The sequence below is a fragment of the Fukomys damarensis genome, unplaced genomic scaffold (genome assembly GCF_012274545.1).
Source record: "Fukomys damarensis isolate Sample0158 unplaced genomic scaffold, DMR_v1.0_HiC HiC_scaffold_24, whole genome shotgun sequence".
Taxonomy (NCBI): domain Eukaryota; kingdom Metazoa; phylum Chordata; class Mammalia; order Rodentia; family Bathyergidae; genus Fukomys; species Fukomys damarensis.
In genome coordinates, this window is record NW_022900936.1 from 11,005,368 (window position 1) to 11,018,056 (window position 12,689).

At 49.3% G+C, this 12,689-nt stretch overlaps 1 protein-coding gene across 2 annotated transcripts in view; it reads right to left on the bottom strand.

Annotated features, from left to right (window-relative positions):
• Positions 1-534: 534 nt before the first annotated feature.
• The window catches only part of Hunk (hormonally up-regulated Neu-associated kinase), a 103,251-nt gene continuing 91,096 nt past the window's right edge, over positions 535-12,689 (bottom strand). For both annotated transcript variants that reach the window (XM_033768046.1, XM_033768045.1), the window contains exons 10-12: positions 10,922-10,969; positions 4,424-4,607; positions 535-1,803 (exon numbers count right to left, since the gene is read on the bottom strand). In XM_033768046.1, the coding sequence (XP_033623937.1) occupies positions 1,115-1,803; positions 4,424-4,607; positions 10,922-10,969 (921 nt within the window). In that variant the 3' untranslated portion in view covers positions 535-1,114. The remainder of the gene's footprint in view (positions 1,804-4,423; positions 4,608-10,921; positions 10,970-12,689) is intronic.

Sequence of the window (12,689 nt, forward strand, 5' to 3'; positions counted from 1 at the left end):
CAGTGTGAAAACCGTGCGGCATGGAGATAATGTTGCCTTCTCGCCACCCAAATTCTGCCACAACGCTCTTTCTCTCTGCGTAAGGAACCAGCTATGTCCCATGCTTTCTGAAAGGGAAGGATCATGGCTCTGTTGGGGCAGCAGGACGAACTCAGGGCAGCTGGGTTCCTGCCCCTCCTGCAGGCCACTGTGGTCCAATGCAATAAAAACCACCCAAGCCAGCTTTTCTGCCCTCTGTGTTGTATCCTCACCTGCAAACATGAGTTTGGTGAAACTGCTTTTCATCTCTCCACCCATATTTCTAAAACTCATGCTATTTCAATTTTTTTTCTTTTTTCCAGTACCGGGAATTGAACTCAAGACCTTGCACTTTGCCAGGCAGGTGCGGTGCCACTGAGCTAAATTCCCAGGTCCTACCTATTTCAATTTAATGACATCCCATAAAGAAAAAATGTCTCTTTGGACAAGATCATTCAACCATCAGCAAGTTCCCACCACCATTGCCACCAAAATCTTGTTTGGGTGGGAGTTTCCTTTAGCTGTTCTCTTCCATCAAGGTCCAGACTGTTCCATCTTTAGTCTGAGGATCTGCTCCACGTTTTTCAGGTTCCTGGAATCCAGCACTCCGGGTCAGCTGCAGAGATTCGCTGTTAGTTACCAAGAAAAAGGCAGCTTCACTCCAAAGCCATCAGCTACACGGCCTCGGTGAACAGACCTTGGGTGCTGCTGGTCCCTCTGAGGCTCGGACCCACTGCTGAACAGAAAGTGGTCGCTGAGAAGCTTGCGCACAGCAGAAAGTAAAGAAACAGCTGTCACGGTCGGGATCAGTCTCGTCGGCTGCCTGGTTTTCAGCCTTGAGCCCAGCAGTGGGAGACAGAAGAAGAGTGGAGGAGTGGGTGGGAGAAAGGACGGTCTGAAACCGAAGTGGCTGCCCCGGCAACCAGGCCTTCTGGGGATTTCCAGCATCTCAGGAGTCCCTAGGTGAGGTTGGGCTGTGCAGGCTTTGGGTGTGTGGATTTGGACTGCCCCATGGTTGGGAGGTTGCACAACAGGTGTAGAAGAGGTCTTTGTTCACACCCTGATAGATGTGCGGAGCTCTGTTCCATTGCTTTTCTCACAGAGATCCAGAATCTCGCTGGTCCAGGTTAACACTGGCCCTTGGGCCCATCAGCCAGGTCAAAGGAGAGGCTGCTGGGGGCTGCGGGCTGCAACGGGGCATGCTGGCCTCCGGGGGCCTCTCCACCGAGGGCTGCAGGCTCTGGTGGCGCTTTCGAAGCATCTGTCCGATGCCCATCATGGGGAACCTCCCCCGGCTCTTCACACAGTTGGGGCTCCCAAGAGGCTGTGAGGGGCCATTGCTGGGAACTGGAGGTGGAGAGCACACTCCCTCCTCTTTTGGGGGGCTGTTCTTATCTTCGTGAGCAAAAGAGACCAGAGTGGGGTGCAAAGGAGTTTGGAGAGGTGATGTGCTTCCAGTCAGCAGCCCTGGGGACAGTATCCGCTCATTGGAATTCCTGTGAGCCAAGCTCACTGGTGAGTTCAGGATCCTATAGCGATGGGACGGGGACAGGAGTTCTATGTGGTCCTCACGATCGGCAGACTCGAAGGAGCGCACCAAGTCTAGCATCAGGGGGTCTTCCCTGGGGGGGATGCTGGTGATCCCAGGCCCTTGCTGATGGGAGTCCTGTTTCTTTAGGGTCCTAGGGGTCCTGGGAGGCGGGATGGGGATGAATTCCATGGAAGAAGAGGCCACACAATTGGAATTGGAGGCCTTGCGGAAAATACTGCGGCAGCCGAAGGAATCTGCACATCAAGGAAACAAATAAAATCACAACAACAGCCACAGAGACAGTGCCCATGGCCCTTCTCTTGCCAGTGCAGACCAATGCTTGGTAAGAGTCAGTGACCCTTGTATGGCAGGAGGTGAGAAAGAAACGCCTTAGTACAGCAGAAAGGAGACAGCTGTAGCATCCAGTCACCCCACAGAGGCTTGACAGTCTTTCTAGGATGGAGGGACAGGAGGCCGGTGACAGGGGGCCCCAGGTTAGCACAGGCTTCCTGTTTGGTTGCTTAAAATTCTAAACCCTGGTTCCGCCACATGCTTCACAAGCTCAAGGACCTGAGTTTGATCCCCGGCACCCCCGCCACACCAAAATCTAAACCCTGCCAAAGGGGTTTTGAATCAAAAGGCTCATGTGCGCAACACCTGTCATGTAAAAGTACAAGATCCCAATGATGAATGTAACTGTACTGTATACCTAAAATATATCAATTAAACTCAACGAGGAAAAAAAAAAAGGCTCATGTGCGCAACACCTGTCATGTAAAAGTACAAGATCCCAATGATGAATGTAACTGTACTGTATACCTAAAATATATCAATTAAACTCAACGAGGAAAAAAAAAAAGGCTCATGTGCTTAATAGGCATCTTATAAAACTTCTGGAAGGGTGCAGAGCTTGACTCTCTGAACCCCTACAAATCTGGTCTGACACAGGAAAGACTTTCCCTGACGTGCCCACTTGCTACCCAATTTATCATAGTACAAAATACATAGCAGAAATCTTATCACCTTTAAAGCATATGGTTCAGTGGCATTAAATACATACGCTTTGTGGCACAATCTCCACAGCTCTTTTCAGCCAGCAGATCTAATATTCTGTGCCTAACCAAGCCCCAACTCCCCATTCTCCTCCCTGTGCCCACCTTGGCAGCCACCACGCCACTTTCTGCCTCCGTGAATCCAACTGCTCCACGCCAGTGGGATCACACAGTGTCTGCCGTGCTGTGATGACGTTTCCCCCAGGCTCATCCTGGTTTTAGCATGTGTCAGGATTCCCCTCCCTGGTAAGGCTCCCTCGTGACTTTGAACTTGATGGATCTGGATCCGATGCTGAGCAGGGCAGTGCATCCATCTGTATGGCTCAGGCACCCGGCCAGGCCACACGGTTCTGGTCTCAGGTCGGCACAGACCTGGAATCCAGGTTTGTAAACTGTGCCAGAAGAGAGGGAAACCCCTACGGATGTGGAGCGGAGGAAAATAAAGCCAAATTCATGCAGAATAAGCTCTGGCTTAAATTCTTTTCACTGTGTGACGCTTTATAGGCCCCGCGGAAGCCCAGCTGCAGAAACAAGCTGCAGCCCACTGGGAGTGGTTTCGGGAGCCATGGAGGTTACCAGGACTCCTCCTTGCCTACAGAAATAAATACAGACACCAAAACAGACCTTCTCCTCAGGTGGCTCAGATGCCTGAGATTCATCATCCGAAAGAAGGAAAGCCCTGTTAATAGCGAGGGTCCCAATATTTGCTCAGTGCACGGGCATCTCCTCCATCCGAGGTCCCCTGCAGGCTCCACGTCAGGGAGGCGGGACACTTGCACAATGAGGGGACAGTGGCCACTGTCGGGAGTCTCACTAAGTGCCCGGCAAATCTGAGCTGCCCCCAGATGGGCATGGCTCTCTTCTTCATATCAAAGGAATGAGATGTGACTCAACAACGCTCTGTTACAAGAACTTCTCTACTTCATGGTTGTGGGGCTCCTGTGTCTCCTCCCTTGGCGTTTCTCCTGCGTGCGCTAAGCCTGTGCCTGGTGAGTTCCTTTCTACTTCAATGCTCATCCGAGAGCAGGGAGACTCACATTAATCAGCTGTCCACCATGTGCTGGGTTCCAAATCCCATGGAGAAACTTCTGTGCCTATCGTATTTCATCCACCCAACAGTTCCAACATGCAAAAGCTATTACCAGTAAGGGGACCAACGGAGCCTCTGGGCCTACAACAAGCGGTACAGCTGGGACTGGAACTTGGCTCTGAACACCCTATCCCCACCCCAGAGCTCAGAGTCAGTCACAACTCAGTGGCTTCCCAGGAGACTTTTCTGGACAAGACTTCAATAAAACCAAATCCCAATCTACACTTATATCCACTCACTCTCTGCTCCCGCACGCGATTTCTATTTCTGCACTCGTGTTTATTCCTGCTACACCACACCCGTCCCTGGCTCCAGAAAACTGTGTCTCTGTCTCAGATCCTGCACACCCATCCCCCCAGGCTCTTCTGTAACACCTTATACCCTTACTGTGGCCTACAATACCATGCACTCCAATCTCTACTTCCAAAGTCCTATACACTCCAATATCTGCCTCCACAACGCCATAACCCCATTTCTGCTCTGTACTACTGTATACCCCAGCTTCTTCCCATAATGCCATGCACCCTGGTTTCTCAAACGCACTCTGCACAGGTGGCTAATACCCCACACCTTGCCCTGGACAGCTCTCTTATTGCCTCAGATGTGTGAACACAGCTTCCCTGAGGTCAGAGAATTTCCTTGTCCTGGGCCCACACAGCACTCCCTGCCGGGGAGTGCATGGCAGACACAGCCCCACAGGAGCACGTGCCAGGGTCCCCAGGGCTGACCCACCTTTGTCGGGGAAGCTGGACTTGGAGGCCTTCCGGTCCCTCAGCAGGGCTTTGGTGTTCTGGATCTGTGTGATGAGTGAGGCCGAGGAGGGCTGCTTGTGTGAGGGCAAGTTCTTGTCCAGCTTCTTGGAAAACGGCCGATGAAGAAAATCCCCTTTTTTCTCTTGTTCTTTGGGCTTTTTGTCCTTGGAATCAGAAGCAAACACATACACTCAGACATGCATGAGATTGTACAATGGGATTCCTTTCAGAAAGTCATCCAAACAGAGAATCTCCAGCTTCTCCATCCTCTGCGACCCCAAGTGTAGACTGAGGGAAGAGCCGAGGCCCCGCTGTGATGGTCTCAGCTCCCAGGCACCGCCTTGTTTAAGGTGCATTACTGTGGGCAAGGCCACCCTAAGAGGCCATTTTTTCTGGAAGAAGCTGAATGAACTCAAGTAAAGCAGCCAAGACTCAGCCACAAAGAAGGAAACATCTGAGCCCTTTACAGGAAAATGGATGTACTCTGAGACATAACGCTGAGTGAAATAAATCAGACACAGGAGGTTAAAGAAAACCCCAAATTTAATTAAAGAAAAGATGAAAGATGCCTGATAGGACACATGGAGGTGGACTCTGTGGAGATGGGAAGGAAGAGGAGCCGGGGATAGGAGAAGACGGGAGGACACGAGGGGAAGTGAAAGTAAGAAGAATCAAGGTGTGAAACGATAGATCCCGACTCCCCGTGATGAACATAATTATTACACAACCCAAACATATAGTAATAAAACAAACGCTCTGTAAGACCAAAAATAATTGGCGGTTTACATTTTAAAAATGTATTACGGTAAAAGACACACTGCCATTAGTCCCTCTCAGAATACCCGCTTCACTTTGGCCATCCTTATCCTATCGTTCTCACCACTTCCGGAGGCTGCTCTGCAAGTCTCTTCCGTGAGTGTCTTCACCTAGGCTGTCCTGGCTGCCTTGATGCTCGGAATCGACTCCAAATGTTTACTTTTCATGTTCATTCTGACTCTGGGGAGGAGCCAGAGGGCACATGGTGCAGACCCAGTAAACAAGGTGGGTGAGGACACACGGTAACGTTTTCATCGGACAGACATTGCTGCAACACTTGGAAGCGATTCAGGACACCGAGGCAGCTGTGAGAAGACCGGAAAGACGACTTCCAAGAGAGACGACTTTCAGAACTGTGTTCGAAAGCAGCAGGAACAACGGGAGAAGAGCGTCTGAAATGAGGGGTGCTTTGAGGTGGACCCGTGGCACTGTGCATTCTACCGTGATACACCTTCCTAATGTAAACTCTCATTGTCTTTCTGATCACACATTTGGAAAGTGGTGCCTTAAGGTTCCGCCTGCAATAATGATTCTGCAGCTTGGGGTGCAGCTGCTTGCACTTCAACATCAGTGAAGCCAAGGCAGCGACCAACACGACCGCGAACGTGAGCACGAAAACGCACGTGGACGCAGCCTGCCTGCTGTAGACCTTGCCTACACGGGCCGGACTGTAATCCCCTGATGGGAGCGAACTTGACTGTCTGAAACGTCTCCAACCCCACACCCTCTGGCATAAAGCCAGGGACTCACTCACAGACAGCAGAGCAAATAGTTACTGAAACCTAAAAGGAAAAAAAGGCCGGTGGAAGCCGAACTGAATTCAAATGAATTGAGTTCAAGTTTCTGGGAAGGGTGATGCCACAAAGTCCTCTTCCTGGCCCTCCAGACTGCTTGATATTTACTGAGAAACACAGGCAACTGCATCCCTGACCTTGCCCCGGCTAAGGAAAGAAGACAGATTTCCACATTTTTGCCTTCAACTTGAAGCGCATTTGCAATTCAACAGAGCTCATCTATTTTTCATGCTGGTTGTTGAAAAGTTTCTCAAGGAAACCTATCTTTGCACTTTTGCAACAGTGTCCTCCCTGATGAGGGTGTCAGAGGCCATTCAGTAGGGAAAAAAAACAACAACAGGGACCAAAGGAGAAGTGGGGAAGGGAGCTGGGCTTTCAGAGCCATCTCAGGAGGCAACAGCTGCCTGGTCTAAGCCAGAGGAGCCCATCCTGCTGGGGACGGAGCACACTGATAGGCGACACTCCGTCTGCACCTGCACAGCTGTCACCCGCCTTGAGGACGCAGGGATCCCGATGCAGCTCTCTAGCAAGGTGGATTCTGTTTCCCTCGGTCTATACCGCAGTGATATATGCACACCCATGTTCACAGCAGCACAGTTTGTGACAGCTAAAACTTGGAAGCAGCCCAATTGCCCATCAACAGGAGACTGGATAATGAAAATGTTTTTATAAAATGGAGTACTATTCAGCCACGATGAATGAGAAGCTAGAGACATTTATAGCTAAATGGATGCACATTGAGGCGATACTCTTAGTGAAATAAACAGGACACACGTGTGTAAATACCAAATAGTTTCTCTAGTGTGAGAAACTAAAAGTGTAAATAAGGACTAAAAGGTATAATAGATAATTTGAAATAGGAAGAGAAGGTACAAAGGGGAAGGAGAAATGGGAGGGGTAGGGGAAAAGGAAGATGGGAATGGAATAACGTGAGAAAAAGAAAAAATGAAAACAAAGTCTTTGGAGACAGGGAGGGGTGGAGGGGTTGAACGGAGGGCAGGGGGATGGGGAAAAGTAAAACCCAAAATGGACGATGGAGAGGCGGAAATTTCCAATGATGAACATCACTACCTCGTATATCTTAAATGTACCGATATAGTTAATTAATTTTAAAAAAGGAAACAGCCCAGGGTGGTAAAATAGGAGCAGACTGAAAATTCGGATGCTCATGGCTGGAGCTCCATGCTGCGAACCCTTGCTGGGGCTGGCTCTGCTCTCTCAAAGCCTGGGTGGGGCCAGGAAGACCGGACACAGGTGGTGCAGGGGAAGGGGCCGCTGTAGCCCTACAGCTCCAGACGGCAAGCTGTAAGCGGCTGTGGAGGTGGCAGTGCGCTCCATGCTGTTTTCTGATGCTATGCTTTGAACGCTCCTACAAAGTCTGTGTTGAAATTTAATTGCCACCGTGACAGTACTAAAAGGTGGGACCTGAAAAAAGCCTACAGCCCCAGCTACGGGGAAGGCTGAGGCAGGAGGATCACTTAGGCCAGGAGTTGGTTCAAGGCCAGCCTGGGCCAAACAGTGAGATCTCCATTTCAAAATCAAAACAAAACACATTCAAAGAATTAGGACCTTTAAAAAGTGATTGAGTCATAAGGGCTCTGCCCTCCAGAAGGGGCGAAATCTGTCCTCATGGGAATGTGTTAGTTACCACAGGAGAGGGCTCCGAACAAAAGGATGAGTTCGGCTAGATCTTTCTCTGTGTCTGGGGCATGTTTGCTAACCATGTGATGCCCTGTTCTGATGTAGTAAGAAGGCACTTGCTAGATGCCAGTGTAGGCTCAGACCTCCCAGCATCCCAAACTATGAAAAATAAATCTGTATTCTCTGTAAATTATCCATTCTCTGGTATTCATTGAGAGCAGCAGAAAATGGCCTAAAACATTTAGGGTGCTACTAAGGGGACCTCTGTGCTCCAGATCACAGTGGCCTAAGACAAAAAACAAGCCACACACACACACGGAACACCGAAAGGGAGAAGACAGATCTGTCCTGAAAAGTTGGGAAGAATTTCTGCCTTCAGTTCAATCTCTCTGCCTCTGTCTCTCCTCTTTCATTCCGTCTCTCTTTCTCAGTCACCATTTCTGTTAACACATTAAACGGGAAAAAAACGTACTTTTGTTGGTGGTAACATGAACTAGTACAACTACTCTGGAAATCTATGTGGTGATTTCTCAACAAACTAGAACTAGAAATTCCATTTGACCCAGCCATTACCCTTCTAAGAATCTTCCTGAAAGAACCGAAGACCAGGGGCTGGGGATTTAGCTCAGTGGTGCCACCCGCCTGCCTCCCAAGTGCAAGAACCTGAGTTCTATCCCTGGTCCAAAAAAAAATACGGAGTTGAAGACGTCATAGTCCAGTGATCCATGCACACCCAAGTTTATGATTGTTGGAGTCATGATTGCCAAATTGCAGGAATGGCCTATATGCCCATCAACAGAAGAGTGGATAAGTGTGGTATTTACACACAATGCAGGACTGCTCTGCCATGAAGAAAGATGTACTCAAGTCATTTGTAGAAAAATGGATCCATCCCGAGACCTTGTGTCTTCCCCCAAACCCTAAAACATCTTCCTACAGACAAGAGGAATCAGAGCTTTTCACAGTAAGCAGTTTCTAGGGACCCGTGTTCATTTCTGACCACTCCCAGAGTTCGAGAGACCCTGGGCCTGTCCATGTAGAAGGGTCAACTGCTCAGAAGAAATGAGTTTATTGACAGACAGCCAATCCCATTGCCCTCCTCCAAGCACAAGTTACCAAACGCAACTGATCACCCAGTTATACTTTTTCATTTGCATGGTCTATTTTCTCCAAAAGCAATTTCCTAGGAAGCAGGATACCAAACTGCTTTACGTAACAGAAAAAGATCTTCAGAGGGACTAATTACACCTCCCTTCCACAGGCGTGCTCCCCACTCAGCAGTGCTGCGGCCTGCAGGGACCTGGCTTCTCTCGGATCCTCCCAGCACCCACGTAGGCCTTGGCTGGCGAGGGGACTCAGGCTCTCGGCTCTGAGCGCATTTTCCCTGCACCTGCAGTACAGTCTTGCACCCTCGAGGGGGACTGGAGAGGGGACCACACAGGGCCCAGATGCATGCCGCCCACAGTACAGCTTTTTGTTCTCTATCAACTGTTCCCACCCACTGGAAATATGCACGGACATTTACAAAACTGAGAATTTGAAAATGTGGCCCCATAAAGGAATATCTACCCCCAGACTCTTTCAGTGTCTTATATTGTTTGATGAAGGAGAAGATACAGCCGGGGCGGTGGTGGTGGGGGATGCTGGTCCCCTGAGATCCTGTGGAGAAATGTGTGCAGGTGCCCGGCAGCCAACAAGGAGACTCAGTCTTTCAGAGATCTGGTCCCTGATGGCTCTGCCACTGGGAGTATGACAGCCCCTGCAGAATGACAGGACCCTTCCTGGAGCTCCCAGACACTGGCATGGCAGTGGCTTGTCAGAATAGACATCTAGAATCCACTCCCGGCTCTGTCTGTATCTTGCTGGGTGACCTTGGGCAAGTCACCTCTCCTTGAGTTAACTGCTTCCTTTTCTGTGATCCCCCAAAGTGTGGCTCTTCGAGGGTCAGCACAAATCCATACTGCACCTGCTCTATGGTGTGAATGAATACATGTGCTCTAATTTAACAGGAACGGATGCTCTCAGCTTTTGCTTCACCCCAGGCTGGAGGAAGATCTGCTGCCTGCGAAACTGGCCTCTCCCCTCACTCAGAATGGACTGTGGAACGGGATTCTGGCAGCAGAGGAGCCCGGGGGTGAAAGCCAGCAAAGCTGTGTTCTCCAAGCAACCCTGTCAAGTCCGGCTCGCTGCCAGCTTTGCTGGAGTTTCCCGATTAATCTGATGATCAGGGAGCCATATTACGCAGCTGTTTGGAGCCTCAACCAAGTGCGGAGCACTAACACCTGGGAAGGCTCGGGGGCCTGGGGGCCACTGGCTGATTGGTCTTAGTTCCTTGCTGCCCATTACATAAGAGAAAGCCTAATTTTGCCACAGAAGGAAAGCCATGCATAAATTAATTAAAAAAAAATCCGGTTCATAAATTTAGCCACTGAGCTAGGAAACCCTGAACTGTTTGCAAGCTCCACCTCTTACCCAGATAGGAACAGGAAGGCATAGATAGGTGTGTGATTATAGCAAAACAATGGGACACAGACAGCACAACATAGAAAGCACCATCTGGTCTGAGGGGATTCTGATAAAGCCACCTGCTCATGGCAGGATTCTGCAGGTATTAACTCAGAATGTTGATAGCATTTGCAGGGCCTGATGCCTGGGGCTGAGACTGACTGATCCTTTGGATCATTCGTGATGGTGAATTTCAGTTGTCAACTTGGCTGGGCCACAGCGCCCAGCTGTTTGGTCAGACATTGGCCTAGATGTTCCCATGAAGGTAGTTGTTAGATATGAGTAACATTTAAATCAGCAGCTACGAAGTAGGCTATCCTCCATAATGCGGGTGGGCCCTGTCTAATCGATTGAAGGCCTTAAGAAAAAGATAAGAAAAAGGTCTCTAGATGCCTCTGGACTTGAACTGCACCATCAGCTCACCCATAGGTCTCAAGCCTGCTCTGCAGATGGTGGATGTGCTACCCCAGAATCGGGTGAACCAATTCAACAAAATAAATCTCATTCCCTCCCCTCCCCGCCCTGTGTGTGTGTGTGTGTGTGTGTGTGTGTGTGTGTGTGTGTGTGTGTGAGAGAGAGAGAGAGTATATTTCTGTGTGTGTGTGTGTGTGTGTGTGTGTGTGTGTGTGTGTGTGTGTGTCAGAGAGAGTGAGAGAGAATATGAATGAATGTTTCTTCTCTGGATGCCTCGACTTAATACAGCGGAAGCCCCAAGTTCTTACCTGCACAGCGTGGAATTCAAAGTCTCTTGTCCAGGTGTCCAGGGAGGCCTGTGAAAAGCACCATTTTTCAACAATGAACAAGTTGCACCTGCTGTTTAATCCCTAAATCCTACCCCCATCACCACCACTTCTCCTGCAGCTCTGGCTGAAAATTATTCATCTCAGTGTTTACACACACACAAAAATCCAACCTCTAAATCAGAGTGGAAGTAGGCGGCAGATGTCCTGACTTACGCATATGCTGACTAGATTTTCTAGGTAAGTTTTTTATTAACGTCTAAGACTCAGAAAAGAGGAAGGTTCTAATGAGGAGCAAGCAGCTCGATGTGTGTCTCAAACAGCCAAAACAAGCTAGGCATGGTGGCGCACGCTTGTAATTCCAGCACCCTGGGAGGCTCAGGCACAGAATTGCAAGTTCAAGCCCAGCCTGGGCAAATTAGAAACCTAGCAAGACTCTGCCTCAAAATAAAAATTTAAAAAGGGCTGGGGATGTAGCTCAGGGCAAAGGCCCTGGGTTCAATTCCCAGTACCACACATGAACCACCACCAACAAAAACGCCCACGGAAATGGCACCCAAGTCAAGAAACAGACCCCAGCTGAGCCCAGGAACAACTCCTCATCCCTTCCCAGCCTCTGTGCGCAGAAGAAACTACACCTTTGATTTCCAATAGCACAGACTGTTGGCCTGATTCTGAACTTAATTTCTGAAAGTTACACTGATTTTTTAAATAAGACACAAAGTGAACATTTTAATGTTTACCTTTGAACTCACTGTCCCTGTTGTGAGTTGAATTGCATTCTCTCAAAATGCAGAAGTTGAAGTCCTAAACCCGAGGACCTCACAATTTGACCTTCCTTGCAGGTCAGGTGTTGAAGGAGGTAATCAAGGTAAAAGGAGGTCATTAGGGTGCACCCGAATCCAAAATGACTGTCCTTACAAAAGGCGGAAACGTGGACAGAGAGACAAGCACACCAGGGAATCCCATGTGAAGTCAAGATACAGAGTGTGGTGAGGGGTCCACAAGCCAAAGGTCGCCAGCAACCACCAGCAGCCAGGGAAGGGGCCAGAGCGGATCCCTACAGCCCTCAGGAAGAGCCAGCTCTCTCCTCACCTGAACCTAGGCTGTCCGGACTCCAGAACTGTGTGACAATAAAACTTCTGCTCAGCCGTCGTCTTTGTCAGAGCAGCCTGATCACTCACCCAGTCTTCCTATTACCGTCCACACAATTTTTCTTCCAAAACCCCAATGACACTTTTCACTTCAGAAAAGACTTTCCATTTCTATTTCACATTTTCAATGAACATTAATTTTTTAAAAAGACTAACAAAAATGGCTTTGAGCCTTACATGACTTAAATAGCCAGTTAAAAAAAAAAGTGACTGCCCACCCCCACCAGCCATGGTCCCCAAGGGACTCTGTCTTAGCGGGGGGGGGGGCTTGGGCACAGGCATGTTTCAGAAGAGACAGGTGTCCCGCTTTTACAAATCTACTTCCTGCCTTTTATAAGAAGAAGAGATAGAATGGGAAGTCTTAAAAATCATAGCACTGGAGTCCCAAGAGGGAAGATTTTAAAACTGAACTCAGCTCATCTTTCTACTTGGAGAAAAAGACTAGAATGAAGAGGAAATACGAGGCCAGTCTTGCAGTCAGCACACAGGGCATGGCTTTGTAGCATCCCAGTGCACATAAACCTGACACTGCCCTCGGCTCCCTGTCCCCACCGCCCTCCACCCCACAGCGCGACCACCACTGCTCCTACCATAAT